Source organism: Microcaecilia unicolor, chromosome 7 (assembly GCF_901765095.1).
Source record: "Microcaecilia unicolor chromosome 7, aMicUni1.1, whole genome shotgun sequence".
Lineage (NCBI taxonomy): Eukaryota > Metazoa > Chordata > Amphibia > Gymnophiona > Siphonopidae > Microcaecilia > Microcaecilia unicolor.
The window spans coordinates 231,955,824-231,983,103 of record NC_044037.1 but is presented as its reverse complement, the minus strand read 5'-3'; the positions used below and the strand labels follow the sequence as shown (position 1 = coordinate 231,983,103).

Genomic DNA, 27,280 nt, shown 5'->3' with positions numbered 1-27,280 from the left:
ATCAGGGAAGAGTGTGCACTCTTTCCAAAAGAATGTACCCTCTTTACAAATAATGCCCTCTCTTTGCAAATAGTGCACACTATTAACAACATATGAACCCCCCCCCCCCCCAAAAAAAAAAAAAAAATCAGGTTTTTTTTCGTGACATTTCCCATGTCGTTTCAAATGAATGCACATTTATCCTCATATGGTAGAACAAGAGAAATTTGCAATATTTATATAATATGGCTAAACAACATTTGTGAGTGAATTTGTTTAAAAACTTGCCATTTCCTACTTAGAATTGGGGGAAAAAAGAGCTTTATCCAACCTTATCAAGTGCTTCTTGCACTATAGCTTCACTCTCATTGTCTAGTGCTGAAGTGGCCATATCCAAGAGCAGGATTTTGGGCTGTCTGATAAGTGCTCGGGCAATAGCTATTCTTTGTTTCTGGCCTCCACTCATCTGACCTCCCCCTTCTCCAACAAGTGTTTCAAATTTCTGGAAGAATAAAACAGAGGAACAATTTATGTTCACAAAATGGCTCCACCTAGTAATGCATGTTCTTCGTGGACTTACACATGTGAAAGATTACTTCCGCGGCATTCTCCTTCCTTGAACAGAAATGAAACACGACTCATTTCACAGCAGTAACCCAGCTACTATGTCAAAAAATTGTACTGCTTATAAAAAATAATGAAGGGGGTCTTTAAAAAGACCATTCATGTGTGTGCTCAAAAGAACAAAAAAATGCTCTGAAAATACATTTTTTGACACATCCATTGTCAGACTCCTGAGGCAGATATGTTACATGCCGAAACACAGTGTAGTGTCGAGTCTTGAGCACTGATATTAGTTTGTGTACATTACTGAATTTTTATTGAGTTTTGAATACTGACATTACTTTTAGTGTACATCACTGTACTTTTATTGTATTTTGAACAATTATTTTATGTTACTTTTGCTTAAATTTTAAGCAATTAAATTTTAATTTTAACTGTATTGTTCCTGAGTGTTGTCTAGCCTTCCTTTGTTCCCACTGCCTTGTATACTACTACCCATTCTATAGCTTACATACTGTCTTCCCATTGGTGCAGATATTTTGTACCTGTGGAAGGTCCATGATAAAGTTGTAGGCATTGGCTTCTTTTGCTGCTTTGACAATGTCTTCCATGGACACATTCTCTCGACCATAACGAATATTCTCTGCAATTGTGGTGGCAAATAAGACTGGCTCCTGTTCAACAATGCCAATCAATGAACGCAACCACTGAATGTTAAAGGAACGAATGTCATGGCCATCCAGAGTAACCTAAACAGTACCATGATACCATTTATATCTGAAGTCATGGAAGCAATAATACTTGTCTATCTGTATGCAAATGCAGAAAGTCAAATATTTCCAAATCACAAAGAAGCCCTTCAAAGGGACCTGATACCATACGATGAAAGCCTATTCCATAACGGCCAGATTCTATTCTAGAATATTACTGTAATGTGATATGGACACACCTCACATTTACACACCCACAGTTCAGCCATAGAACTGGTAAATGCAGCAGGGATGTGCATAACTGACAGTATTCTGTAAATTATGTGCACAAGTAGGAGCCAAGTCCATGTCCCGCTCATACTTCACATGTGCATTTATGTATTCACCCTTGCATTTACACACTAAGGGCCTTATGCTATAAAGGTTAGGCTCCTAGATGTATGCTCCTAAATTACAAGCATAGATTATGCTCGTAATTTAAGAGCATAAATTTGGGAGTGTAAATTATGCTCATAAATTTTAGGAGTGTAAATTTAAGAGCATAGCATTCATAGAATAAGTCCCTATGGTGTAAATTGTAGAGAGGTCACATAAAGGTAGGCACAAAACATTTGGATGCTAAACAGAATACTGGTGTGAGGCTGCATTTAAACACCTAACTTGAGCTTCAAAGGCTGGTATAAGTGCTTGCACCTAACTAGGCAGTATTCTGTAACATGTGTGCGAGTCCTGGGCACATCCCTGACCTGCCCATGTCCCTTCCCAGTCCATGTCCCTCTGGGCAGTTGTCACTATGGATTTTGCATGCACATATTATAGAATATAGACTAAGGTCTTTTGCTCGCACAACTGCTAACTGGTGTAATTAGTGCCAATTAACATTATTTAGTGCCAATTATTGCAACTTATTATTATTTATCAGCTCTTTATTGTGTTAAGTTACATGTGCAACTGACTCTATTCTGTAACTTATATGAACAACTTTGTGCACTAAGCATTAAGTTGAGTGTGCAAGTTTATAGAACTTGGGGGTATGTCATTTATATGCATTGTTACAGAATACCACTTAGGCACCCTTCTGGCACTTTCCTAAGTAAATGTACACTTACATGTATAAGTGTTAGTATCCTATCCATTTACTTGCACAAGAACATAAGAACATAAGCTTTGCCATACTGGGACAGACCAAAGGTCTATCAAGCCCGGTATCCTGTTTCCAACAGTGGTCAATCTAGGTCACAAGTACCTGGCAAGATCCCAAAACAGTAAAACGGATTTTATACTGCTTATCCTAAAAATAAGCAGTGGATTTTCCCAAGTCCATCTTAATAATGGCTTATGGACTTTTCTTTTAGAAAATTATCCAAACTTTTTATAAACCCTGCTAAGCTAACTGCTTTTGCCACATTTTCTGGCAACAACTTCCAGAGTTTAATTACATATTGAAAGAAGAAATATTTTTTCTGATTTGTTTTAGGTTTACTATTTAGTAGCTTCATTGTTTGCTCCCTAGACCTATTTTTGGAAAGAGTAAACAAGTGATTGACGTCTACCCATTCCACTGCACTCAATATTTTATAGACCACTATCATATCTCCCCTCAGTCATCTCTTCTCCAAGCTGAACAGCCCTAGCCACTTTAGCCTTTCCTCATAGGGATACATGAATGTTGGTGCCCCGTTACAGTATAACCTTTAAGCGCATTACAGAATTGTTTTTAATACCCTATGATGAAACAAAATGCTGTTGACTTGGTAACCTCAAAGCACAAGCAATTTTTTTAAAAAAAGAATGACCCTTGAAGGGGTGGATTTATTGACTGATATTGAGGGATTTTTAAAAAAATTTTGCTTTAATTTGCCTTTCCACACCACTACTGTACGATATGTAGATTTTATTAAAAGTCAATCAAGATAAAAGGTGGTTCCAGATGCATATACCCAGACTTAAAAAACAATTATAAATACAGCCCAACATGCTTCTGGCATCACAGTGCCTGCATCAGCAGCAGATGTCAAATTTTATTATGAGTTGGATAATCATATATATCCAGCTTTCAGAATTTAGCACTTCATATAGAACTAAGAAGAGCCTTTAATGGTACTGAGAAGCAGCTTTCCCAGTGTATAGTAACACGCCAAATTGAATTCTTTGAGCCTATTGAACTACCCTACTGCTCTTTTTGTTCTCTGCATTCGCTTTGCAGTTAGTTTATTGCCTCCCTCTCCCCCCCTCTCTCCCCTCTTCTCTGTGGTTATGCTCCAGCTGCCAGGTTTTCTCCTTCACTCTCCTTCTCTCTATCCTGTGGATCAGTAGCAACAAGAGATATTAAAATAACAGTAATGGTAATAATAGCAATCATTATAAATTAAGATGATCTATTCAGAAACATTCAAAGAGAAGTTTTCTCTACTGATGAGAGAGTGCAATGGTTCTGGGTAAAGATGATGTTCAGGGTGGTAGGACACTCCACTCACCATGCCTTCATCTGGGTCATAGAACCTCTGAATAAGTTGCACGGCGCTGCTTTTCCCAGCACCACTGGGTCCAACAATTGCAGTTGTCTCCCCTGATTTGATAACCATGCTAAGCTTATCTAAAATCTGAAAAAGGAGAGATGTAACATTGATTACATGAAATCCCACAGCAAGGAAACAAGCATGAATGTTACACTTTCAGAATGCAAATCTCCATGCATCTGAAGTCATAAATGGCCAGTGAGGTCATATTAGAAGCATTGGCTGTGATCTACACATGTAAATAGCTGCATTTACATGTACAGATTGCATACATGTGCAAACGGCAATCATAGAGTGCTGCTACTTACATATGTAGAATGCTTGTAATGTCCAGGGTCAAAGGGGTGTGTTTTACATGCAGTTTGGGGCAGACCAACAAATTAACCAGTCAATTTTTAGCTGGTGGCAGTAAGCATTTTTGTAAATGCTGCCCGTTGCTGGCTAGATTAGCCCCCAATACTCAGTGCCAGGCCACGTGCGGCACTAAATATCCAGGGCTAAATGGTGCTGAATATCGGCTGGGACTTGCATAACTTTGGAGGGTCACTAACAACCCTCTTATCCCCTTGGGCTCCCTGAAATAGCCTCCTCCTTCTTTCCCCTTCCCCTCTGGCCTAAGACCTTCAGAAACCCCCTCCCACCCCTGCAATGACCCTCTCCATCTCAGTAGGTCCCTCCAGGCAGATTGAAAATCTCTGCTAACTGGCTAGCTTTCTGTACCCTCCCGTCTCTGCCCTAATTCAACCTCTGCACTGCCCATAAACTGCACTGCCCATAAAGTAGCCAGTTTTGGCATGGTCAGTCAGAGGAGATATTCAGTGGCACTGTCAGGTTAAATGCCACTGAATATCCCCAGTTAGGTCTGGACAGATAATTTAAGCAGCCAAGAGCTTCTCTTGGATATCGCCCCCACTATCCCTCAAATTCTATATAGTGTGCCTAGAGATCTGTGCCGAAATCCAAGCATATTCTGTATCAACGCGTGTAACTTAATTGACTTAACAAGCCAATCAGCGTTGATAACAGCACTTAACAAGCAATAATGAGCACTAATGGGCAATAATTAGAATTTGCGTGCACAACTCGCTAAGCGTATTCTGTAACGCATTGCACCTAACGTCTAATATTCAAAGGCAAAAAGGGGCATGGTTATGGGCAGGGAAATGGGCATTTCATGGGCATTCCAAAATTTACACTTATAGTCATAGAATGTGGCCCAGTGCACCTAAAACTATGCGCTGGGATTTACGCCATGCTTTCATTGGCGTAAATGAACACACATAGTTTTAGGAGCTGGAATATCAAGTATGCGTATTCTATATACTGCACCTAGATCTAGGCACTGCTTATAGAATACACTTAGGCAGAATTGTTTTCCGTGCAGATATCTTAGGCACCATATATAGAATCCCCCCCCCCCCCCCCCCCATGTGTATTTCCATGTTACAATGTATATGCTTTTGTATCTCCTTTGAGGTACATATAAGATTCTGGACATTGAATGTTTCAGCCAGTGTATGAAAGGATTGTTGAAGGGGAAATTGTGCATGGTTCCCTGGTACTTTGTAAAAGCTTTAAATGTAAAAATGTACATTGGGGGGCTTTGGCTGCAATTATACATATAAATTGTCTGGAATATGGCCGTTATAAATATAATTGCTGGCACTTATGCATACAAGTAGTAAAAATCAGCACACCTCTATATAATCTCTGGTATATATAGATGGAAGCTGATGAGTGATGCTGTTTTTTCCTTTTTCTATAGCTGTAGGTTTTTTGAAATCCCTGCTCCTACTGTATGTGCTGGCAAACGTGTATTGGTGACATCCATATACATATTTCACATGACCAGCAGAGCCTTTTGTAAAATTCTGGATCTCCCAATTCCTACCTCAAAATGGGGTTTCAATTCTATAAAATAGTTTTAAAAGTTCATCTGTTGGTAGTCGAAAAGGGCTAGCAGTTTGTGTTGGATATGAATTCTCCCTGTCCTCTGTTTGTGTGAACATCTACTGTTTCAGACCTGCTGAGGCTTAAATCCTCCTTACCAAGGCTCATGGAGTTCTTAAATTCTGTTTCTTGACTGTAATGCATAATAGATTAAAATGACTTGCAAAACAAAACAACCTATTCCAACAACTAAAAGTGGCTGGCTGGGTGGGGTGTTTTAAGAATTGTGGGTGGTTCATTTGCTGCTCACCTTTACTTCTGGCCTGGATGGGTAATGGAAGGTCACATTATGAAATTCTATTTCACCTTTCACTTTATCCAACTTATAACCGTCCTCTGACATGCAGTCAATTATTGGTTCCTGCAGCATAGATTGCAGTATTTATTAAATGCATGATATATATGTGCCCCTTTACAAAAATCTATTTTTTCATTCAGGTGGTATAAAAGAGCAGGGTGCCCTATTGCTAAACTGTGTTAAGCAGTTATGGTGGCTTTTATTGTGCTGTAGACATGAACACGGACCTGCAACAATGCTTGCCGAATGTTAAAACCAGCCAGTGTGGCAAAAATCCCTCACTGGCTGCTTAATGTGGTCAGCCGTGGTGAATGAGCATGACAGGGACAAATTGGAGAGGAGTCCTGCTGTGACAGCTAGTGCATGGAGCAGTACTACATGCTAGATGTCACAGTTGCACATAGTATGGCTACATTTACTTCCACCTCAAGAGGAGGAGGTGGTAGGCGCTGCCTCATTATCAGCAGTCCGATAGTGTGGCTGCCTCTGTGAAGCAGCTGCGGTGGCCAATCCTCCACTCCTCCACTCCCCCTGATCTGAATCCTCCCAGCAATGTCCTGATGAAATCCTCCCAATCCCCCCATCCAACTCCCCCATTCGATCCCCCCACCCAACTGAGAACCCTTCTGAGACTTGTCCCACCCACTTCAAACCTTAATATCCCCTTGGACTTGCACGATGTGGGCCATCATCGATGGTCTAACGGGACAGGGCAGGAGTGGTCCTCCTCCACTTCTGCCCCATCTGGCTCCAGGTGCAAAATGGTGCCTGCTCACGCCTGATACTACCACTAGGGGTCAGTCTACCATTTAAGGACTACATCACCAGGGATGGCCTCCAGGTAAGCCCCAGGGTTCTAGGGGGGAGGGGTCAAGATGGGAGAGAGGAACTTTGGCGGGTTCTCAGTTGGATGGAGGCGATTGGACTGGAGGGTGGTCACTATCAGGGGGATCAGATGTGTGAGGGATGACTGAGTAGGGGATATGCCACCATGGTAGAAGTGTGAATTTTTAAAAATTTCTTGGTGAGTGGGCCCACAACACATTTCCTGCAGTGTCAGGCAGTATGGTCTATCTGGTAAAGAGCCCCAAAATGTCAGGTTAATAGCAAAGGAAGGTAAGAAATTGCAGTTTACAGCACGCTAAGCCCAGATTTAGTGAACTTTAGCAAAAGGGTCCCTTATAAAATAGCTGCTTTTCTGGATGTGTGCCTTTTTATGAAATTACTCCCTTTATTTTGGAACACACACTATAGGAGCCTCACCCAGCAAGAAACAACTAGAAAAGGACCTCAAGCTTTTTAAAGGCTTCTTTCATGTTTGAGCTCCTTCCAAATGTAAAAGATAAACCTGAATCCATAAAATGAAGCTCACACTGCTTAGCTGATAAAGGCCTGCCTGCTGGCTGATGCATAGGGTTACAGAAACCCCCCCCCCCCCCACACACACTGATTTAGTCCCTGGAAGGGAGCCCAGTCAGATCATAAAAAAATGGCTAATGAGCAGCCCTCATATGCAGAACCCAACATGGTTTGAGGGCACTGCTGTCTGGAGGTTAATATGGTATAATGATAAGCTTTAAATTTTTATTGATTTTTCTTATGTGTTGTAATTAAAATAAACTTATGGCATTGATCCATATAGTTGCCGCTTTTAGACTATAACAAGCTGAGCCCAGTCCCCAAATTGGGCACATGTTTTTTTCTAGAGTCACTGCATTTACAGTTTCTTTATAAGCAATGTAATGTATTTTTGTCTGATTAGCTTACTGCTATGAAAGGTACTGGATTAACAACACTGTAAACTGCAGCACATGGTTTATTCACAAATTAGGTACATGCTTCCTTGCTCTGCTGGACAATATATGTGAATGCTGATCTGCACAGATCATGTCCAGTGGTGAGAGACTATTTTAATATTCACAGCTGTACGATCTTTTACCCTTCTACTGAAGCTGCCAAAAACGGAGTCAATTTGGGTCAAATTGTGAGAGGCACATTATTTTTCTTTTTTCGTGATATGGACTCACAATGGCTGAGGCCAGGACTAGACCACAAACTCAAGATTTAAACAAACTGTACTCATTCAACAGATACCTGGGGTATTTTATAAACTTAGAGGCAATGATTCCTCTCAGTTGAGAGCAGGACTTCTCCAAATGCATTGGTGCGGGGGGAGGACTTCAATGCTGCGTTTTCAGTTTCTGGGGACAGGCAGGTTCCCTGAAGTCCTGCAGAGTTTGCCATAAAATTATACTGCTTTGTCACCTTCTGGTCCACCTCCCTCTGTTTCTCCCTATCACTCTCTTCTCCTACCCCTGCCCCTACCCCTACCCCTACCCCATCCCCATCCCCATCCCCATCCCCACCCCCCCCCCACTCTTACCTTTCCCTAGAGCAGTGATTCTCACACATGTCCTAGGGAATCCAAGCCAGTTAAGTTTTCAGGATAGAAATAGATTTGTATACCAGGGAGGCAGTGTATGCAAAATTGATCTCTTGAGTATTCATTATGGATATCCTGAAAATCTGACTGGCTGGGGTTCCCCCAGGACAGGTGTGGGAGTTATTGCCCTAAAGACTGTCATTGGAATACTTTTCATGTTTCACTATATATTTTGATATTGTCATACTTTCCTCATACTTGACCTGAAGTAGATTCTATCTTCAAAAGTTTATCAAAAAATTTATTGTTAGTCCAATAAAAAAAAGGTATCAACTTATTTTCCAATCTTTTGTTTTATTTCTGTTTGTTACCTTGAAAGTGGACTAACATGGCAACCACTACTTTACCCATTACAACTCAAACATTAGATAAGGACCTTGATTCATTATTTTTAATGAATCCAATTCACTCACCTGCATACATCAACCCATGCTAATAATGTGGGTTACTACACATTAAAGAATCAGGGCAACAGGGTTTAACAATCTCAAGAATATTTTGAAATAATATTTTGTTTCCGTCATAAAAGCATCTCCATGCTTTCTGATTAAATCTATTCCAGAAGATTACAATGACACAGACTTTTTAATATATTTTCTTATAAAGCAAATGGTGGTAGTTTTAAGTGAAAATATACCCAAACTCTATTAGTACTTACTTTTTCGATTGTGTCAAATATGTTTGCTGCTGCCCCACGACCCGAAGCAAAAGCCTCCAGGCATGGAGAAGCTTGCCCAAGATTAATTGCACCAACTAATACTCCCATGAACACCTAAAAAAGTGAAAAGAATAGATCGATATTAATTTATTGGATGTTGAACAAGCACTATTGTGGTGTCTATCCCATTAGTTACAGTGAAAACATATCACTCTCTGCAATCCTCTGGCATGACTTTATAAATCAAATATGCAGAATTAATAATACAAAACATTATTAAGAATAAAATTGCAGAGCATATACAAAAACATGGACTGATGAGACAAAGTCAGCACGGATTTAGTGAAGGGAAGTCTTGCCTCACCAATCTAATGCATTTTTTTGAGGGGGTAAGCAAACATGTGGACAATGGGGAGCCGGTTGATATTGTATATCTGGATTTTCAGAAGGCGTTTGACAAAGTGCCGCACGAAAGACTCCTGAAGAAATTGCAGAGTCATGGAATCGGAGGTAGGGTACTATTATGGATTAAGAACTGGTTGAAAGATAGGAAGCAGAGAGTAGGATTGCGTGGCCAGTATTCTCAGTGGAGGAGGGTAGTTAGTGGGGTCCCGCAGGGGTCTGTGCTGGGTCCGTTGCTTTTAATGTATTTATAAATGACCTAGAGATGGGAATAACTAGTGAGGTAATTAAATTCGCCGATGACACAAAATTATTCAGGGTCGTCAAGTCGCAGGAGGAATGTGAACGATTACAGGAGGACCTTGCGAGACTGGGAGAATGGGCGTGCAAGTGGCAGATGAAGTTCAATGTTGACAAGTGCAAAGTGATGCATGTGGGTAAGAGGAACCCAAATTATAGCTACGTCTTGCAAGGTTCCACGTTAGGAGTTACGGATCAAGAAAGGGATCTGGGTGTCGTCGTCGATGATACGCTGAAACCTTCTGCTCAGTGTGCTGCTGCGGCTAGGAAAGCGAATAGAATGTTGGGTGTTATTAGGAAGGGTATGGAGTCCAGGTGTGCGGATGTTATAATGCCGTTGTATCGCTCCATGGTGCGACCGCACCTGGAGTATTGTGTTCAGTACTGGTCTCCGTATCTCAAAAAAGATATAGTAGAATTGGAAAAGGTACAGCGAAGGGCGACGAAAATGATAGTGGGGATGGGACGACTTTCCTATGAAGAGAGGCTGAGAAGGCTAGGGCTTTTCAGCTTGGAGAAGAGACGGCTGAGGGGAGATATGATAGAAGTGTATAAAATAATGAGTGGAATGGATCGGGTGGATGTGAAGCGACTGTTCACGCTATCCAAAAATACTAGGACTAGAGGGCATGAGTTGAAGCTACAGTGTGGTAAATTTAAAACGAATCGGAGAAAATTTTTCTTCACCCAACGTGTAATTAGACTCTGGAATTCGTTGCCGGAGAACGTGGTACGGGCGGTTAGCTTGACGGAGTTTAAAAGGGGTTAGATAGATTCCTAAAGGACAAGTCCATAGACCGCTATTAAATGGACTTGGAAAAATTCCGCATTTTTAGGTATAACTTGTCTGGAATGTTTTTACGTTTAGGGAGCGTGCCAGGTGCCCTTGACCTGGATTGGCCACTGTCGGTGACAGGATGCTGGGCTAGATGGACCTTTGGTCTTTCCCAGTATGGCACTACTTATGTACTTATGTACTTATGTACTTGTATATGCTTGAAAAATTGAACACGATATGAGATATTTTTGTTTTCGTATTGGTGGAGTAAGAGTGACTTGTAAAGGCCCTCAACCTGGATAATTAGGTACAGGAAATATCTAAGCCAAGTATTCATGAGTACAGAGGCATCTCACTGTCTGGTTAATTTTGTGGTCCATTCATTAAATTCTCCTTTCATAATATACTATAGGTGGGGCTCAGAAGTTCAGCAGTCTCTGGAGGGATTATATTGGAGGTGTCATGATGATGTAATTATGGATATGAAACCCTAGTTAAGCAGGGGCAAGTGTCCATTCTGTCTGCTTTTTCTTTGGGGAGGGTTGGGACTGGGGCTTGAAAAGGAGGTGGTGTCAGTTTTGGGAGTAGGTGGCAGGGGCAATGTGAGAATGTATCCATTATGAAGGAAGTTTGAGGTTTTGTCCCACTGGTTCCTGAGGAGGGCTTGGTGAGTCACGAGAGAAGCAAAGAGGAGTGAGGCAAACAGGCTAGGTTGCTAACGTGGAGAACAGCAACCAGTCTTAAGGAAAAGAGAAAATTGCTTGCTCCTGGTGTTAGAAGACAAGACCTCCATAAAGAAACAAAGTCTGAAAAGAAGGTCTGAAAGATCTTTCACCAAGCATCCTGTCTGAACGTGATGTAAACTGTAACCTGCTACTATCTTCTTGTTGCTCTTTATTTTATGGATGGAATTTGCATCCTTTTTTTTTCAATAAATTGTTTTTGTGTGTACAGCCAAAACCTGGTTATGAGATGTGGCTGTGCTTGTGACATAGTGGAGAATGTAAGAGGGACATGAGAAATCCAGAGGTAAGGCCTTAAAGCTTCTCTTCCCTACATACAAAACATGCCTTAAGGTAGGGAAAGTGGTGTCCAAGCTCCTACTGATACCTACACCTTGGTTACTGCCACATAAGGATATGATAGGGAAAACACAGCCAATGAATCTCTCTGTATAAAGAGGTGAACAGACAAAAGATTGGATATTTTAGAGTAGACGTGTGGTGTGGCCAGGCCCAAGAATCTCCTCAAGCCAAATCCAGCTTTTTTGATCCAATACTTTCTTCCTGCTCATGTGCACTTCCAGGTTAATTGAAACTAGAGTTTTTGCATTGATCACTTTCTATGTCCCAGGTCATTCACTTTGGTCAACTCATGAACTAGGCTTGATTCTCCCATCAACTGCTGGAGCTCATCTGGAACCTACAGATCACTCTGCTTTCTTTTTTGTTGTGCTTGTACTGTGGAACGCCCTTCCATTACATAAGGAATTATCTCTAAAGAAGTTTACAATATTACTGAAGACCATGCATTCAAATCTTAGGCTTGGAGAGTATCTTCATGAACCAGGGACCTGAGAGCTTATTTTGTTTGAATGTATTTCTTGTTTGCTTGTGACTGTCCTAGCTTTAATGGCATTCTGTTTCTTTTCTTTTGCTTTTATTACAAACTGGTATAGCAAGTTTTAAATAAACATAAACAATTTTTTGTAAACAGCTCCAAGGCTGTTGGGAAGTGCAATACAGCAAGGTTTGAAATATACATGGCACCCAAATTTGGGCATGCACACAAGAAATGCATGCAAATTAATTGAATAATGAGTTGGCCGCTAACTATCAATTATTGATGCTAATTGGCATCAATTAGGATTTGCACGCACATCTAGCTGTGCACTATTATATAAGGCATGGTGCCTAACTCTAGAAGGGGCCCTTTTACTAAGCGGCTTACCATGTGTCAAACAGGAACTATCTCTGGGCTACCGCAGCAACCCAACAGTAGGTGGTGATAAGTGCTCCCTCTTGAAATGGCCATGCGGTAAGTGGCTTACTTACTGCATGGCCATTTCTTTTTTTAAAAAAAGAGACAGACCTTTACCTGCTGCGGTAAAAGGGGGCCTTAATGTGTGTCAAAAACACAACTGGCACTAGCATAGGTCCCCTTTTACTGCAGCTTAGTAAAAGGACCCCCTAGTGTGTAATTCAAAAGAGGTGTGGTCATGAGTATGTTTGGGGCATTCCAAAATGTTGCACACATACTCCCCATTTACTAAGCTGCACGGCAATGCCAACAAAGCCCATTCAAAGTGAATGGGCTGTGTCGGCATTAGCACTCAGCAGCTGCTAGCGCGGCTTAGTAAATAGGACGTGTGACATGGGATTTATGTCTGTAACTTCTTATGTAAAAGTATGACATATTCGTTCCCTAGTGCATTTCCCTTGTTTGGCCAGCAGATGGTGACTGTCTTTTTTTTTTTTGTAAGCTGTTAAAGAAGAGACAATTGTTTCCTGCTTAAGCTGTGAGGTAATCTTTAGTCTCAGATAGGGAGAGGAGAGAGAAAGATCTCTTCACTAAGGCCCTGTGAGCAGTTATATTTTATAACCTGTGAGCAGTTATATTTCCTGAACTCCCCAGGTAGTAAACAAATATTTAGTTAGTTTTGATATTGATATCTGTTCAATTTCCCTGTTATTGTTGCTATATTTTCACCATTAATTCCTCTTACCATTCACTGCTCAATTTCCTCATAATAAACCTTATTAGTTTATTGTCTCTGCTGTCCTGGACTGACTAAGCAGTGGTTTGTGGGTGCTTTCTGGGAACTGTGGGACCCCTGAGATTGTGGCCTCAGTGTCCTTAGAAACCACCAGGGAAATAACTTGCGGGTGGGAGACTTGCCCAGAAGCAAGTGGGACCTAGCAGGTGGGTGGACGGGGAAGGGTATGCCAGTGTAGAGCATGTGCGCAGGTGGTAGTGGACCTGAACAGTTCTGGGACAGACCCTTTAGGTTGCTGCAAGGCTAACCCCCCAGGTGGGCTCTAGGCATTTTGTGATGGGGGAGGGGTGATAGTTATGGAATATTGCTTCAGTGTACATAACTTGTTCCCCAGCATTTACACTAGGTTTCAGCAAGCATAAGTCTGGCACCTACAGTTAAGCACAGGAATTGGCGCTACCAGGGTGCATGCTCTTTATAGAACAGCACTTAGCACTGATTATTTCTGCAGTCATTTTTGATTGCCATTTATAGAATTTCTCCCTACTTATTTTATTTATTTATTTATTTACTTACTTAGTTAAAAACTTTTATTCTGCTTGATCTATAGTTCTCAGTGGATTACATAATTACATACATAATATAAAAAAAGCTAGTCATTACCAAATGGCATCATAAAATATCTGTTAAAAACAGAGTCCCAAAGCAGTTGCTAAATCATCATTCATTACCCCAAACGTAGGCTTGCATAAAAAAAACAGTATCTTGAGCTCTCTTTTAAACTCTGTGATATTTCTGATTCAAAGAGACAACTCATTCCAGTAAACTGGAACAGCAACATAAAATATCTTACTTCTGTACTCATCCGATTGCATGACATGATATGGAATATCAGGCAATTTCTGAGTTGCTGATCTCAACAATCGATTTGGCTGGTAAATATGGAGCCTCATTGACAATATCTCTGAAGACTTGCAGATTTAGCATGCTGTCCTTCACAAATACTCCATTGGCAGTATAGATATCTGAAGGTCAGTAAAACCACTGCTTCAGAAAAAGAGTCATTCATTTCTAATCATAGCAGCTACCCTGAACTGCCTGGCCTTAAAGTTAGTTAAATGAATGACCCAAAGTTAGTGCTCAAGATACGTATAATTGGCTTATATTTATTCAAGTTCTCTTTTAACATGATTTGAGTAAGTATTCAGGCTTCTGTAGAAACATATTTTAGTTTATTTTTGCCATTGGTAGGAGGAGATCAGCAGTAGTGAGTATACATAATATTTAAATGGTTGTGACTCAACCTCTGGCTAGCAAGAAAATGTCTTTAAGAACTTGATATTTCCTGTTTTCCTGGACTTAGCTTCCATTTTTGGTTAACAACCAGTGGAACATGAAGATAGATTCAGAGCCAGTTAACAGTGAAGCAGCAGCAAAGTCTTGTAGCCTGTTATGACTGAATAAGGTTTGCTCTCATTTTACATCTGTTTTATATGTCTTCTACCATACATAACACCGCGTGGGGTAAATCATCTGAACTTGCAGTGAAGTGAAATGGAAGAGCGTCACAGCTTAACACCAGATGTAAGTCCAGTTCTGTAGAAAAGATGACTGTTAGAATGTCTCTCCTATCAGAGAAAAAAGGGTCATAGTACCTGCAAAAGATTCCCTGGTGAATATTCTGCTTCGTCAAGAACTAGTTTGGATCCATACCAAAAAGCTAATGCATAACAGAGGAAGATGATCATCCACATATATCCAGTGAAGACTCCCATTATTATACCTTTCCTGATCCCCCAGCGCTGGGCAAAGAGTAAATTTCTCTCGTATCTGTGAAGAGAATCACAGTAGAAACATATGGTAAGTAGAATGATACACAATGGAAAGGAACAGCTCAATGAGAATGATACAGAGAGGTAACACGAAAGGACTTGTTTATGGGACCATGTATTTTTTTGTTTTAAATTTTGTTAGCTCACGCTTTTTGAGAAGTAGGTTCAAGGCAACTTTCAGGCACAGAAGAAAATACTGACATTTCAAATAGCAGCATAATGAGGTCATTAATGAAGGCTTACATGTGTAAATGTACTACACGTGACAGTACCGAGTTTGCAATGCCCCTATTTACACTTGCAGAAGCAATAAGATATACATTTAAAAAGGGCATCTTTTGGGTATGGTTAGGGTACTCCAAATATATATACTGTATATATATATATATATATATATATATATTTGGGTCCAGGGTCTCCATCTGTGACTGAGGGGACAATTGTGTTTCAGATTTAAAAAACAAATGTTATTTTATGTGGCTCTCTAAGTAGCTCCTTTTGTAGTTTAGTGAAGTCTAGCACTTACACACATATGTTGCAAGACCGGCACATACATGTGTATTTTTGCCGGCACTTATATGTGTAAAGCCCTACGTGATACTGCTCTTTTTTTCAACGCATTTCTTTCTAAAATAACTGTTGCTCCTGGACGCATTTGAGACGCTGCTTGTTTTTCTATGCACACATCTCCAAGTGCTGGATGTTTTACTTCTAATCCTGTATATAAATTGATCATATCTGAATCTCCTTATGTAATAGGTTTTATGATTCCTGATGCAGGCACATATGCCGAAACACGGCCGTGCCAAGTCTATTCTACATTAGGCAACTGGATTTGATGACAAAATAAAAGGTTTTGCACTATACCACTGGTATCCTTGTTTTCTTTTGCCTCACTGTTTTCTTTTGCTGTTGTATACTCGTGAGGCTCGGATCTCCTTCTCTGGCTGCTGGATGTGCCAGCAAATCCGCCTGGATTTGCTGGAGATTCATGTTTAGCAGAGCTTTGCCTAAACTACTTGTGGAAAAAATGAATGCCCCAATCCAGATATCCCAATTCGTTCTCCTTCCTAGATGCTCCTTTTTTGTTTTTGGTCTTACGCCCGTATTTCCTTTACTTTATATTTCTGTATTTAATGTCTTTTTTTTTATTTATTTATTTACTGCATTTGTACTCCACATTTTCCAATCAAATTGATGGTTCTATATGGCTTACAGTCAGTGTATTTTTTAATAACAAAAAAGGTGCCGGTACTCAAATGCTAGGCCACCCTTCAGGGGTGGGGTGATCACTAAGGAACCCACAACACAATAGCCAGGCCCCCTGCAACCAGTCACAGAATTTATGACAAGACAGAATTGGTGTGCAGAGCCTGAGCTCTTTCATTAAAACTTGGGGCCCATAGGTCAATTTTGGCAGACAATGGAAAAGGTGCCAGTACCCAGTACCCCCAAGTACCTCCTCAAAAAAAAGCCCTGCTTACAGTTTACATTAGTTAAAGTAAACTGTAAGCAGGGCTTTTTTTGAGGAGGTACTTGGGGGTACTGGGTTGTAGAAGTCAACATGTGGTCTGTTCAATTACTATTAGTGATTTGAGTTTCGTGGTGTGTTGATTGGTGTTCAGTTTTGCTGTGCAGGATCATCGAGTAGAGGTTTTTTGAAGAGCAGGCTTTCAGGTGTTTTCAGAAGGTTAGGTGGTCAGTCGTGCATTTTAGGATTTTTGGTATTGTGTTTCATATCTTGGGGCAGATGTACTGTATGTGAAGTTGGTTGAGTATGAAGATTTGTATTTTAGGTCTTGACATACTGGAAAATATAGGGTGAGGTACGTTCTTGTGCCTTCTATTGTGTTGCATATAAGTAGTTCAATTAGGTTTGGCATGTATTCTGGTGCAAGGCCTAAAATTATTTTATAGGAGCAAATTTTGAAGGATATACGTAATTTAATGGGTAGCCAGTATAGTTTTAGGAGCAGTGGTCTTGTGCTTTTGAATCAATTTGTTCCAAATATTAGTCTAGCAGCTGTATTTTGTGCTATTTGCAGTTTCTTTAGTAGTTGCTTCTTGCATCCAGCACATGTTCTGTTGCGGTAGTCCGCATGGGTGAGGACCGACCATGGATTAAACTAATGTGTGGAATATGTCTCTTGGGAAGAAATATTTTATGCATTTCAGTTTGCACATGGTTTGGAACATTTTTTTTCTTAGTGTTTCAGATTTGTTTATCGAAGGGTAGATAGCAGTCAATGGTGATTCCTAGGATTTTTAAGTTGTCAGATATTGGGAAGATTGTGGCCATGGTGCTGATTTTTCGGAAGCGTTTGGTGTTGTGTAATGATGTATCAGGCAGTGTGTTTTTTTCCTTGTTCAGTTGGAGCTTGAACAATGATGCCCAGGATTCCATTATGTTTACGCCATCTATGATCCTGGTTGCAATTTCAAGCGGATTCTTTTGAAGGGGATTTAAATTGACACATCATCAGCATATATAAGGGGGTTGAAGCCTTGATTGGATAGTGTGTGGGCAAAGGGGGCCATCATCAAGTTGAATAACAATGGTGAGGGTGGTGAGCCCTGGAGGAACCCACTTTCCAGTGGGGAGAGAGGGAGGAAGTTGTCTTCACTTAATAGAATTTTTCAGTCAGGAAGCCTAGGAGCCAGTCAAGCACCTTCCCTCCAATGCTGATTTTATCGAGTATTCTTTTGAGGATTTGATGGTCGAACATATCAAGTGTGCTTGAAATGTCAAATTGCAATAGGAGAATGTTCTTTCCTTTTGAGATTTCCTTTTTGAAGTTAGCCAGTAATGTAATCAGCACTGTTTAAGTGCTGTGATTAGATCTGAATCCTGATTAGGATTCATGTAATATGGAGAATTTGTTAATTCAGTCTTTTAGTTAGTTGCCCACTATACCTTCCATTATTTTGGTTGTTAAAGGTATGGATGCTACTGGCCTGTAGTTCGAGGTGTCAGTGATGTTTTTATTGGTGTCCTTTAGGATTGGTGTGAGCAGTATGTTTCCCTTTATCTGTGGGAAATGGCCTTCCTGGAACATATAGTTCAGGTGGAAGGTGAGTTGGTCTATGAATCGGTCCAGGGCAACTTTTAGTATATGATTGGAACATGTGTCTAGCATGCAGTAGTTGGAGGAGAATTTTCTTAATGCTTGTGTTACAGTCTCGATTGTGAGTTGTGTGAAGGTGGTCCATATCCTGTCTGCTGGGGCTTCTTCTGGAGGGTGATCTAGTTCGTCTATAAAAGATTCAAAGTTATTGTTGTTTTATATTAGATTCTTCCTTAGCTTGAGGATCTTTTCCTTGAACAATCTGGCAAGATCATTTGCTGATGGGGAATCTTCATTTGTCGTTGTCAAGGGTTTGGTGTTTAGAAAATTATTTAGAAGTTTGTGCAATTTCTTTGTGTCTTTGTAGTCTGAGCCTACTTGTTCTTTGTAGAATTTCTTTTTAGCCTGTCTAATTTTGATTTTGTATCTGTTTTGAGCTTCTTTCTATGCAGTTTTATTTGTTTCATTTTTGTTCCCCCCCCCCCACCCATGCTTCTTCCAGTCTTCTGCAAAGAGTTTTGAACATTTTAGTTCTTCATCAAACCACGTGGCTTTTTGCGCTTCTGTCCAAATTTTGTTTTCATAGGGGCTATTGTGTCCAGTATGTTGGTGCTTCTTTCATCCCATTCTGTTAGGAATTCTTCTGTGTTAGACGTTGGTGACCATTGATCTGCATATATGGTCATTCAGAATTTAGTTTCGTCAATCTTTCCTTGTGATTTGTATGGTAGTTGTGTTTGTGTTTTGTATTTTTTCCAATAAAGTGATCAGACCAGGGGGTTTCCAATAAAACTTTATGTTCTTTCCAATAAAGTGATCAGACCAATGGCTTTCCGTCCATCTCGGGTTTTGTATTTTGAAGGTATTGTCTTATGAGAATCTATAAGCTATTAGGTCTATGGCATGACCTTTAATGTGGGTTGTGGTCACTGGTGGATGCTGGAAGTCCCATTTTTGTAGGAATTCATTGCATTCTTTGGAACTGTCTGTTATCTGGTCATCGAGATGAAGATTGATGCTTCCTATTAGCAAAGTGTTGGGGGTTGTAACATGTTTGAGATAAAGTCCATTAAGTTTGATTGCATCAATTTCTAGTTTCCTGTGGGTCTGTAGAAAAGGATGCAGCACAGTTAGTTGTGTAGAGTTTGGTCCTTGATTTTTAAAGAGGCGATTTCCAGTTGCGGTGTTATAGATTCTGTTATGGCTTCCGCCTTTAGAAAGGATCTGTAGATCAGTGCGATTCCCCCACCTCTTTTCCCTTTTCTGGTCTAGTGTAGGATTTTATAGCCTGGTGGGCATAGGTCTAGAACTATAGGGTCTTCCTTACTGTGGATCCATATCTTGTTTAGAAAAAACAGACAGAGGTCTTCGTCCATTATCCAGTCCTTTATTTATTCTGTTTTGTTTACTACTGATCTGGCATTGATGTATCCCAATGGTATTGGTAGATAGTCATCTTCTGTTAACACGGTTGTGGTAATTTTCTTTAGTAGGTGTTTGTTTGGGTTCTGTGGGGTTTTTTTTTCTCCTTTTTGGCCTTTTGCTGTGTTTGGACACCGAATGATTGATTACTATTTTTTGGAGTGTTTCTTCAGCTGTTTGGGCTCTGTTCAAGAAGAGACTGGTTCTTCCTGCTGGTTGGGTCAGGTTGCAAAGTATCGGTATGTTGTTGTTCTCACCTTGAGTTAGGGCAGTTGTGGATGTTGTTAGCATTAGGGTTGATAACCCTATTAGTATTCTTGTTATGAACATTTTTGTGCGTGTGTAACTGTGGGTGTGTTAGTTTTCAGGTAGTCCTTTTTTTTTAGTGTGCATGTGTGTGAGTTATAGGTAGAGAGTCAACGTGTGTGTGAGAGTGTGTTAAGTAGCTGGACTTATGATTTTTCTATTCCTGGTGGATCACCCTTAGGCGGTGTAGGTAATGGAGAGGAGCAGGGAGATGAGGGAGAAGGAGTAGAGAATGGCATGGGGACAGGGATCTGCAGTAACCGTCTCCATGGGGGACGGGGCGGGGACAGAACCTGCGGGGACAGGGATAGATCCCACGGGGATGGGGTGGGGATGGGGACAGAGCCTGTGAGGATGGGGACAAACTTTGTCCCCGTGTCATTTTCTACTTTGAAGCCTGTTAATGAACTGGACTGTTATTTATGTTTGAGTGATGCAGATAACGATATTTTGATTTTTTTGGAGAAACAATCAAATATGCTGGCCACAAGTAGCAAAATTTGTGTGGGGAATCCTGTAGATTCCTGCTGCCAGCAAATCTTCTAAGTAGACAAGTTGCTCATTTTTATTATTGTTTTCTGTTTGTGATCTATAAACAACAATTGCACATCATATTCCTTTTTATACTTTAATAAAAAGATTTAAATATAAAATCATAAGTTTTTGAGGCTTCTGCAGATGAACACAGAGTCCACAGGTATGAGGTGGGAATGGGGACGGGGAGGAGACAGGGAGAGGACGGAGACTGAGCCTGTGGGGACGGGACGGGGATGGAGACAGAACCTTTGGGGATGGGGTGGGGATGGAGACAGAACCCAAGGTGACGGGGCGGGAATGAGGACAAACTTAGTCCCCGTGTCATTCTCTAAGAAGGAATTCTTCCAGCCATGCTGTGGTTGTGCTCTGTTTACTGTCTGCCTCAAAGGCAGCCTTGAGGCACTGCAGGGTCATGTCTCATGGTTATGTTCCAGGAAGGAGTTTTTCCATCCGTGTTGTGGCTGTGTTCTGTGTAGTGTCTTCCGTCGCGCAAGTCGGCACTGGTGGAGTGGTGCTGCTGGCTCTGCTCATTCCCAAAGACTTGTGGTCTGCGATACAGTTGGTCCCATCTGCAAACCCAAATCTACTGAAATGGTGTACATTCAGGTTCAGTAGGTATTTCCTTGTTCCCAGAGGGCTCACAATCTGGCCTAAGACAATGGAGAGTTAAGGGGGTCTTTTACTAAAGCTTAGCTTATCTGCACCAGGGACCATAGGAATAAAATGGGCCCTGTCACAGATAGCTTGAGCTAAGCTTTAGTAAAAGACCCCCTAAGTGGCTTGTTCAAGATCACAAGGAGCTGCAGAGGCATTTGAACTTTGCTTCTCTAGTTCTCAGCCCAATGCTCTAACCATTAGGCTACCCCTCCCCTTGCATGTTTTGTAATGAAAGCAGTGTATCTTTTATTTTGTCACACCTTTTTAAACATTCTTTCCTGGAATCCACTCCCCAGCTGCTTGTGTTTTGTTTCCACAGGAGCTTCATTTTTGATCAAGATCCATATAGCTCAGTGAAATGTCAGCAGTTAGCATGAAAGGAAAAGTGAGGGGCTGTTGTCATTTCTTTTTCCATCCTTTATTCCTCTAATAGTTTGGAAAAATAGGGAATAGTTCCCAAAGCCATTCAAAAAAAAAAAAAAAAACCAAGCCAAAAACAAAAAAAGATAAAGCCCTTCAAGAAACTAAAATGTAGACCAGACTGATATACATTGAGTTTATGCGTACTATTTGATGTTATCTGTAGAAATATAGACTGTTTTATTATTGACTGCATTGCAATTTGGTTAAAATGAATATACAATGGGCTGTACTATGGAGCCTAAGCAGTGAATGAAAGTGTGGCTGGACAAACCTTTTCACCTCTTTCCTTTCCCCGCCGAAAGCTGCTACAGTTCTGATGGATGAGAGCACCTCATCTGCCACAGCTCCAGCTTTAGCATATGATTCCAGCTCTTTACCTGTAAGTTTTGCTACAGCCTAAGAAGAACATAGCATTGCTGTAAAATACATTGTTTCATATCATTATTCAGGAGATCACAAACAGAATAAATCTACTGTAGGTGAGAAGAAATTTTAACAAAGAGAACGGACAACATAAATATTTGAGAACAATGGCATTCATTTCATTCATGTTCGCAAATATCTTAATTTAAGAAATGGAATTCATAAATATGCTGCAAAGTGTTTTTACTGGGAGTCTATCAATACCCAAAACATTCTTGCTGAGTTAGTACTAAGAAACATAAAACAATACTAATTTACAACTCTGTATCCTAATATCAGTAAAATAGACTGCCACATGGCACTTTCCACTTGATATTTCTTTTTTCCTTTTGGACATTTTAGAATGATGAGACTACACTAGTCCATATCTACTTCAGGGGTCCTTTTATAAAGGCACACTGAAAAATGGCTTGCAGTAGTGTAGACGCGGGTTTTGGGCATGTGCCAATCCATTTTTTAGCGCGCCTGCAAAAAAGGCGGGTTTTTTGGCAGAAAATGGACGTGCGGCAAAATGAAAATTGGCGCGCGTCCATTTTGGGTCTGAGACCTTACCACCAGCCATTGACCTGGTGATAAAGACTCACGTGGTAACCAGGCAGTAATGACCTACGCATGCCAAATGCCACATGGCATGCGTCCGTTACGTGCACCCAAAAATAAAAAAATATTTTTTAGATGTGTGTATTGGACGCGCGCCAAAAATGAAATTAATGCAAGAGCCACATGGTAGTCTGGCAGTAACTCCATTTTGGCGTGCATTGGGTGCACGTAGATGCTTATGCAGCTTAGTAAAAGGGCCCCTAAATCTTCTGATTTATAGGAGGCAATTTTCATACTTTCCAGCGAGTCATTTAGAGGGGCATAATCGAAAGGGGCACTCAGGTTTTCCTGAGGACGTCTTCACAGGATGTCTCGGTGAAGGGGTGGGGAAACTTGTATTATTGAAACAAGATGGGCGTTCATCTTTCATTTCGATAATATGGTCGGGGACACCCAAATCGTGAAATTTAGGTCGAGCTTCAAGATGGTCATCCTTAGAGATGGTCATCCCCGATTTTCACCGATAATGGAAACCAAGGAAGCCCATCTCAGAAACGACAAAATCCAAGCCCTTTGGTTGTGGGAGGAGTCAGCCTTTGTAGTGCACTGGTCCCCCTCACATGCCAAGACACCAACCGGGCACCCTAGGGGGCACTGCAGTGGACTTCAGAAATTGTTACCAGGTGCATAGCTTCCTTACCTTGTGTGCTGAGCCCCCCAACCCCCCCAAAACCCACTCCCCACAACTGTGCACCACTACCATTGCCCTTACTGGTGAAGGGGGGCACCTACATATGGGTACAGTGGGTTTGTGGTGGGTTTTGAAAGGCTCAATTTACCACCACAAGTGTAACAGGTAGGGGGGTGGGGGACCTGCATACTGCTGTCATGGAGCTGAATATGATATTTGAGGCTGGCATAGAGGCTGGAAAAAATATTTAAAAATTTTTCTTTTGAGGGTGGGAGGGGGTTAGTGACCACTGGGGGAGTAAGGGGAGGTCATCCCCGATTTCCTCCGGTGGTCATCTGGTCATTTAGGGCACATTTTTGTGGCTTGGTCGTAAGAAAAAAAGGACCAGGTAAAGTCATCCAAGTGTTCATCAGGGACGCCCTTCTTTTTTCTATTATCAGCCGAGGACACCCATGTGTTAGGCTCGCCCCAGTCCCGCTTTCGCTACGCCTCCGACACGCCTCCGTGAACTTTGGTTGTCCCCGCAATGGAAAGCAGTTGAGGACAACCAAAATCGGCTTTCGATTATGCCGATTTGGGCGTCCCTGTGAGAAGGACGCCCATCTTGCGATACTCTCCCTTTTTGTGAGGTTGTTTAATAATTAGGTCTGCTACCTCTATTGGGCAGCAGAAGCCATGGGCTTTCTATTATCCTGAAGAGGATTGCATAGCCCCTCTAAACACTTAATTACTCCAACCTTGTATCTGCTCATGATGGGTTTACACAGACAGAGCAGTAGCAAGCTCCTCAATTGGAAAGAAACCCAGTATTCAGTAGATATAGTAAGATAGTTTATTAGCATCAGTAACAGATAAAAAAAAAATCCATGTAGATTTGAAACTACAATGCACATAGGGGTCCTTTAACCAAGCTGCAGGAAAAAGGGCCCTGTGGTAGCATTGGGGGCTGTTTTTCCTGCACTCCAGGGCTCTTTTTACAGCAGTGGATAAAAAGTCCCCCTCCCCCCCAAAAAATGAGCATGTGATAACTCTTACCGCATGGCCATGCAGCAGGGAGCACTTACCGCCACCCATTGAGGTGGCGGTAAGGGCTCCCACAATAACTTAGCAGTAACTGGGCAGTGTCAGGAAATGGTACACGCTAGACCTGGAACTACCACCACTGGCCATGTTGGGCCTTCAATAGTCCAGGAATAATGTACAGTAAGCCTGGTTTGGCTTACCACCACTTCGTAAAAGGGCCCCATTGTAAAACAGTAGATGATGGCAGATATGTCCTGTAAACTTCTCTGAGGCGCAAAACAATTATTTTACTGCTATTCTGAGCTGAAGTGCCCAGAACTTGGTTGCCATCCTCTTGTACTGAATGACCTTCTATGTTTATCCCACTCTTTTTTTAATCCTACCACTGGGTTTACCTCTATCATCTGTTCTGGGAAGGCATTGTAAGCATCCACCACCCTTTCCATGTATAAATATTCACTGATATTGCTATTGTCTACCTTCTTGCAGCTTCTGTGCATGATTTTCCAAAATATGCCCAAGGAAGCAGCTAATTGAAATGCATTTCAAAGTACACCCATTAAGAAACGGCATGGAAATGTTCAAGCAATCAATTTAGTCAAGTAAGTCTGCTTTAGCCTCTGCAAATGGCTTTGAAAATTGCCCTCTCTGTATTATATTAGCAGAAGAAAGTAGATCGATACAAGATTTCCTTTACCAAAAAGCAGCAGGGAAAGAAAATTGTTCATCACCAGAAACATTTATTCACCACGTAAATAAAATACATTAGAAGCCCAACATGGGCATGTTTCGCCCAGTCATGGGCTGCATCAGAGGCTCAATCTTGACTGAATAAATACATTAAAACAATTTAGAAAAATCATAAAATCGTTGAAATATAGACAATGCACTTTTTTGGTGCCATATATAGAATCCAGTCATTAATGTATTTTATTTATGTGATGAATAAGCATTTCTTCTGATGGACAATCTTCTGTGCCCTGCTGCTTTTTGTTGAAGGAAATCTTGTATTGATCTGCTTTCTTCTGCTTCCATTCTGGATTTTGTAGATCACCTGCCCTATTATTATGTTAGGACTAGACATGGAAAATAAAAGAAAAAAAGAAAAATAAATCCCTTACCAGAGCCATTAGTGCTGCCCCAATCCCAATAAGAGGACTGGCAGCTATAATAACCAGGGTCAGTTTCCAGCCATTGACAAATCCCAACAGGAAACCAGATATAAAGGTAGTGAAGCGCTGAATAAAGATTCCTACTTGATCAGCAATGGCATCATAAATTTTATTTATGTCACTATAAAAGCAAGAAAAGTTATATCATCAAGAAATGTAGAATTATCTTAGATTAGATATCAAACATAGAACAGAGAATTTGACTGCAGGTAAGAGCTCTATTCACTAAACTGCAAGTCTATAAATTCAGTGCCCACATTTATACACCCTTCCAGGGCCACCGAGAGACTGAGCCGAGCCTGGGGCAGAGCCGCCGCCCTCCCCCACGATCGTCGCTGCTACCGCCCTCCCCCCCCCGATTATCACCACTGCCGCCCCCCCCCCCCGATCGGCGCCACTGCCGCCACCCCCCCCCCCCCCCGGATCACTGGTGCAACTGTTACCTTGCCTGCCGGGGATCCCGAGGCCTCGCCAGCAGAAGAGGTCTTTCTCCAGCGCTGCTCTTCACTCTGCCCATTGCTTGATCCTGTGGCTGCTTTTTCTCTCAGCGCATGCTTGGTTTCAAAACAGAACATGCGCAGCCTGAGAGGAAAAGCAGCTGCTTAGCAAGCAATGGGCAGAGTGAAGAGCAGCGCTGCAGGAATACCTGCAGTGTCTGCTCCTCCGGGTCCTCCCCAGCCTCCAAGGGGAGCCCAGCGCTGGAGTTTTCTCTCTCCTGTTCCTGTCGGGATGCAATCACCTGGGTGCCGTCAAGAGCAGGAGAAAAAGAGAGACCCCGGCAGCGAGCTCTCCTTGGAGGCCAGGGCTTAGGGAATTTTGTCTCTCCCCCCCCCCCCCCCCTCTCGTTGGCCCTGCACTCTTCCCAGATTCTATAAAAGTATGCAAATTTCTGCACAGAAAATTGCATGTGTAATTAAATTGACCAGAGTACTTAAAGAATAAGCTAGCCCTTTACATACCTTTGAGACTTCTAAGCAGGGGGGGTGCTGGTAAATTTTTAACAACAGGCTCTTTCTCTGGACATAGCCAGCTCTGCAGTTGGAAAGGCCAGGGGTGGCCGGCCAGGGGGGGGGAGCAACACTTGCCTCTCTCTCCACCCTCCCTTTGTGCGGGCACGCTAGGCATATCTTTGCTTGCAGCCAATAAATGGGCTGCCACCACTCCCAACGTCTTGCTCTGAGCAGCATGCTGAAATTTCTCACACATGCTGGAGAAGTCCCACCCTGCTGCTCAGAGCTGGAAACAAGGAGCGGGGAGCAGCAGCAGTCTATTTACTTGGCTGACAGGGCTCAGCATCCCCACCAGCAAAGTAAAAGAGAATTCAGCAGGGGGCCCAAGCCCACATTTTGGGACCCAGTTGTTAAAGTAGCCAAGGAGGGCCCTACTTTAACAACTGGCTCCCAAAATTCTTAAAAACTTAACAACCAGCTCTTGCGAGCCTGTGAGAGCCTGCTCCAGCACACCACTGCTTCTAAGGTCCCTCAAGGATCATCACTATCTGCAGTGGCGTACCAAGGGGGGGGGGGCGGTAGGGGCGGTCCGTCCCAGGTGCCAGTGGGTGGGGGGTGCTCCGCTCCCGCCGCCTCCTTTAAACAAAAATCGGCGAAGCAGTATCGCAGGCAGCGCCTCGTCTGCCCTGCTTGTGAAAAAAATCAAATCTCTCCTTCTCCTCGTCTTGACGTCATGACATCGACTCGGGCCTTCCAATCAATCACTATGTCCCGCCCTCCTCTAAGGTAACTTCCGTGAGGGCGGGGGCCGGGCGGGACATAGTGATTGATTGGAAGGCCCGAGTTGACGTCAAGACGTCAAAATGAGGAGAAGGAGATTTGTTTTTTTCACAAGCAGCAGGGCAGACGAGGCACTGCCTGC

General features: G+C 41.9%; 1 protein-coding gene across 1 annotated transcript in view; it reads right to left on the bottom strand.

The window, feature by feature from the left end:
* The window catches only part of ABCB11 (ATP binding cassette subfamily B member 11), a 130,236-nt gene that overhangs the window by 47,006 nt on the left and 55,950 nt on the right, over nucleotides 1–27,280 (bottom strand). Inside the window, 8 exon segments of the mRNA XM_030209802.1 lie at nucleotides 311–481; nucleotides 1,089–1,292; nucleotides 3,731–3,856; nucleotides 5,973–6,083; nucleotides 9,122–9,235; nucleotides 14,973–15,147; nucleotides 21,831–21,955; nucleotides 25,358–25,529. Coding sequence (XP_030065662.1) covers nucleotides 311–481; nucleotides 1,089–1,292; nucleotides 3,731–3,856; nucleotides 5,973–6,083; nucleotides 9,122–9,235; nucleotides 14,973–15,147; nucleotides 21,831–21,955; nucleotides 25,358–25,529 — 1,198 coding nt within the window.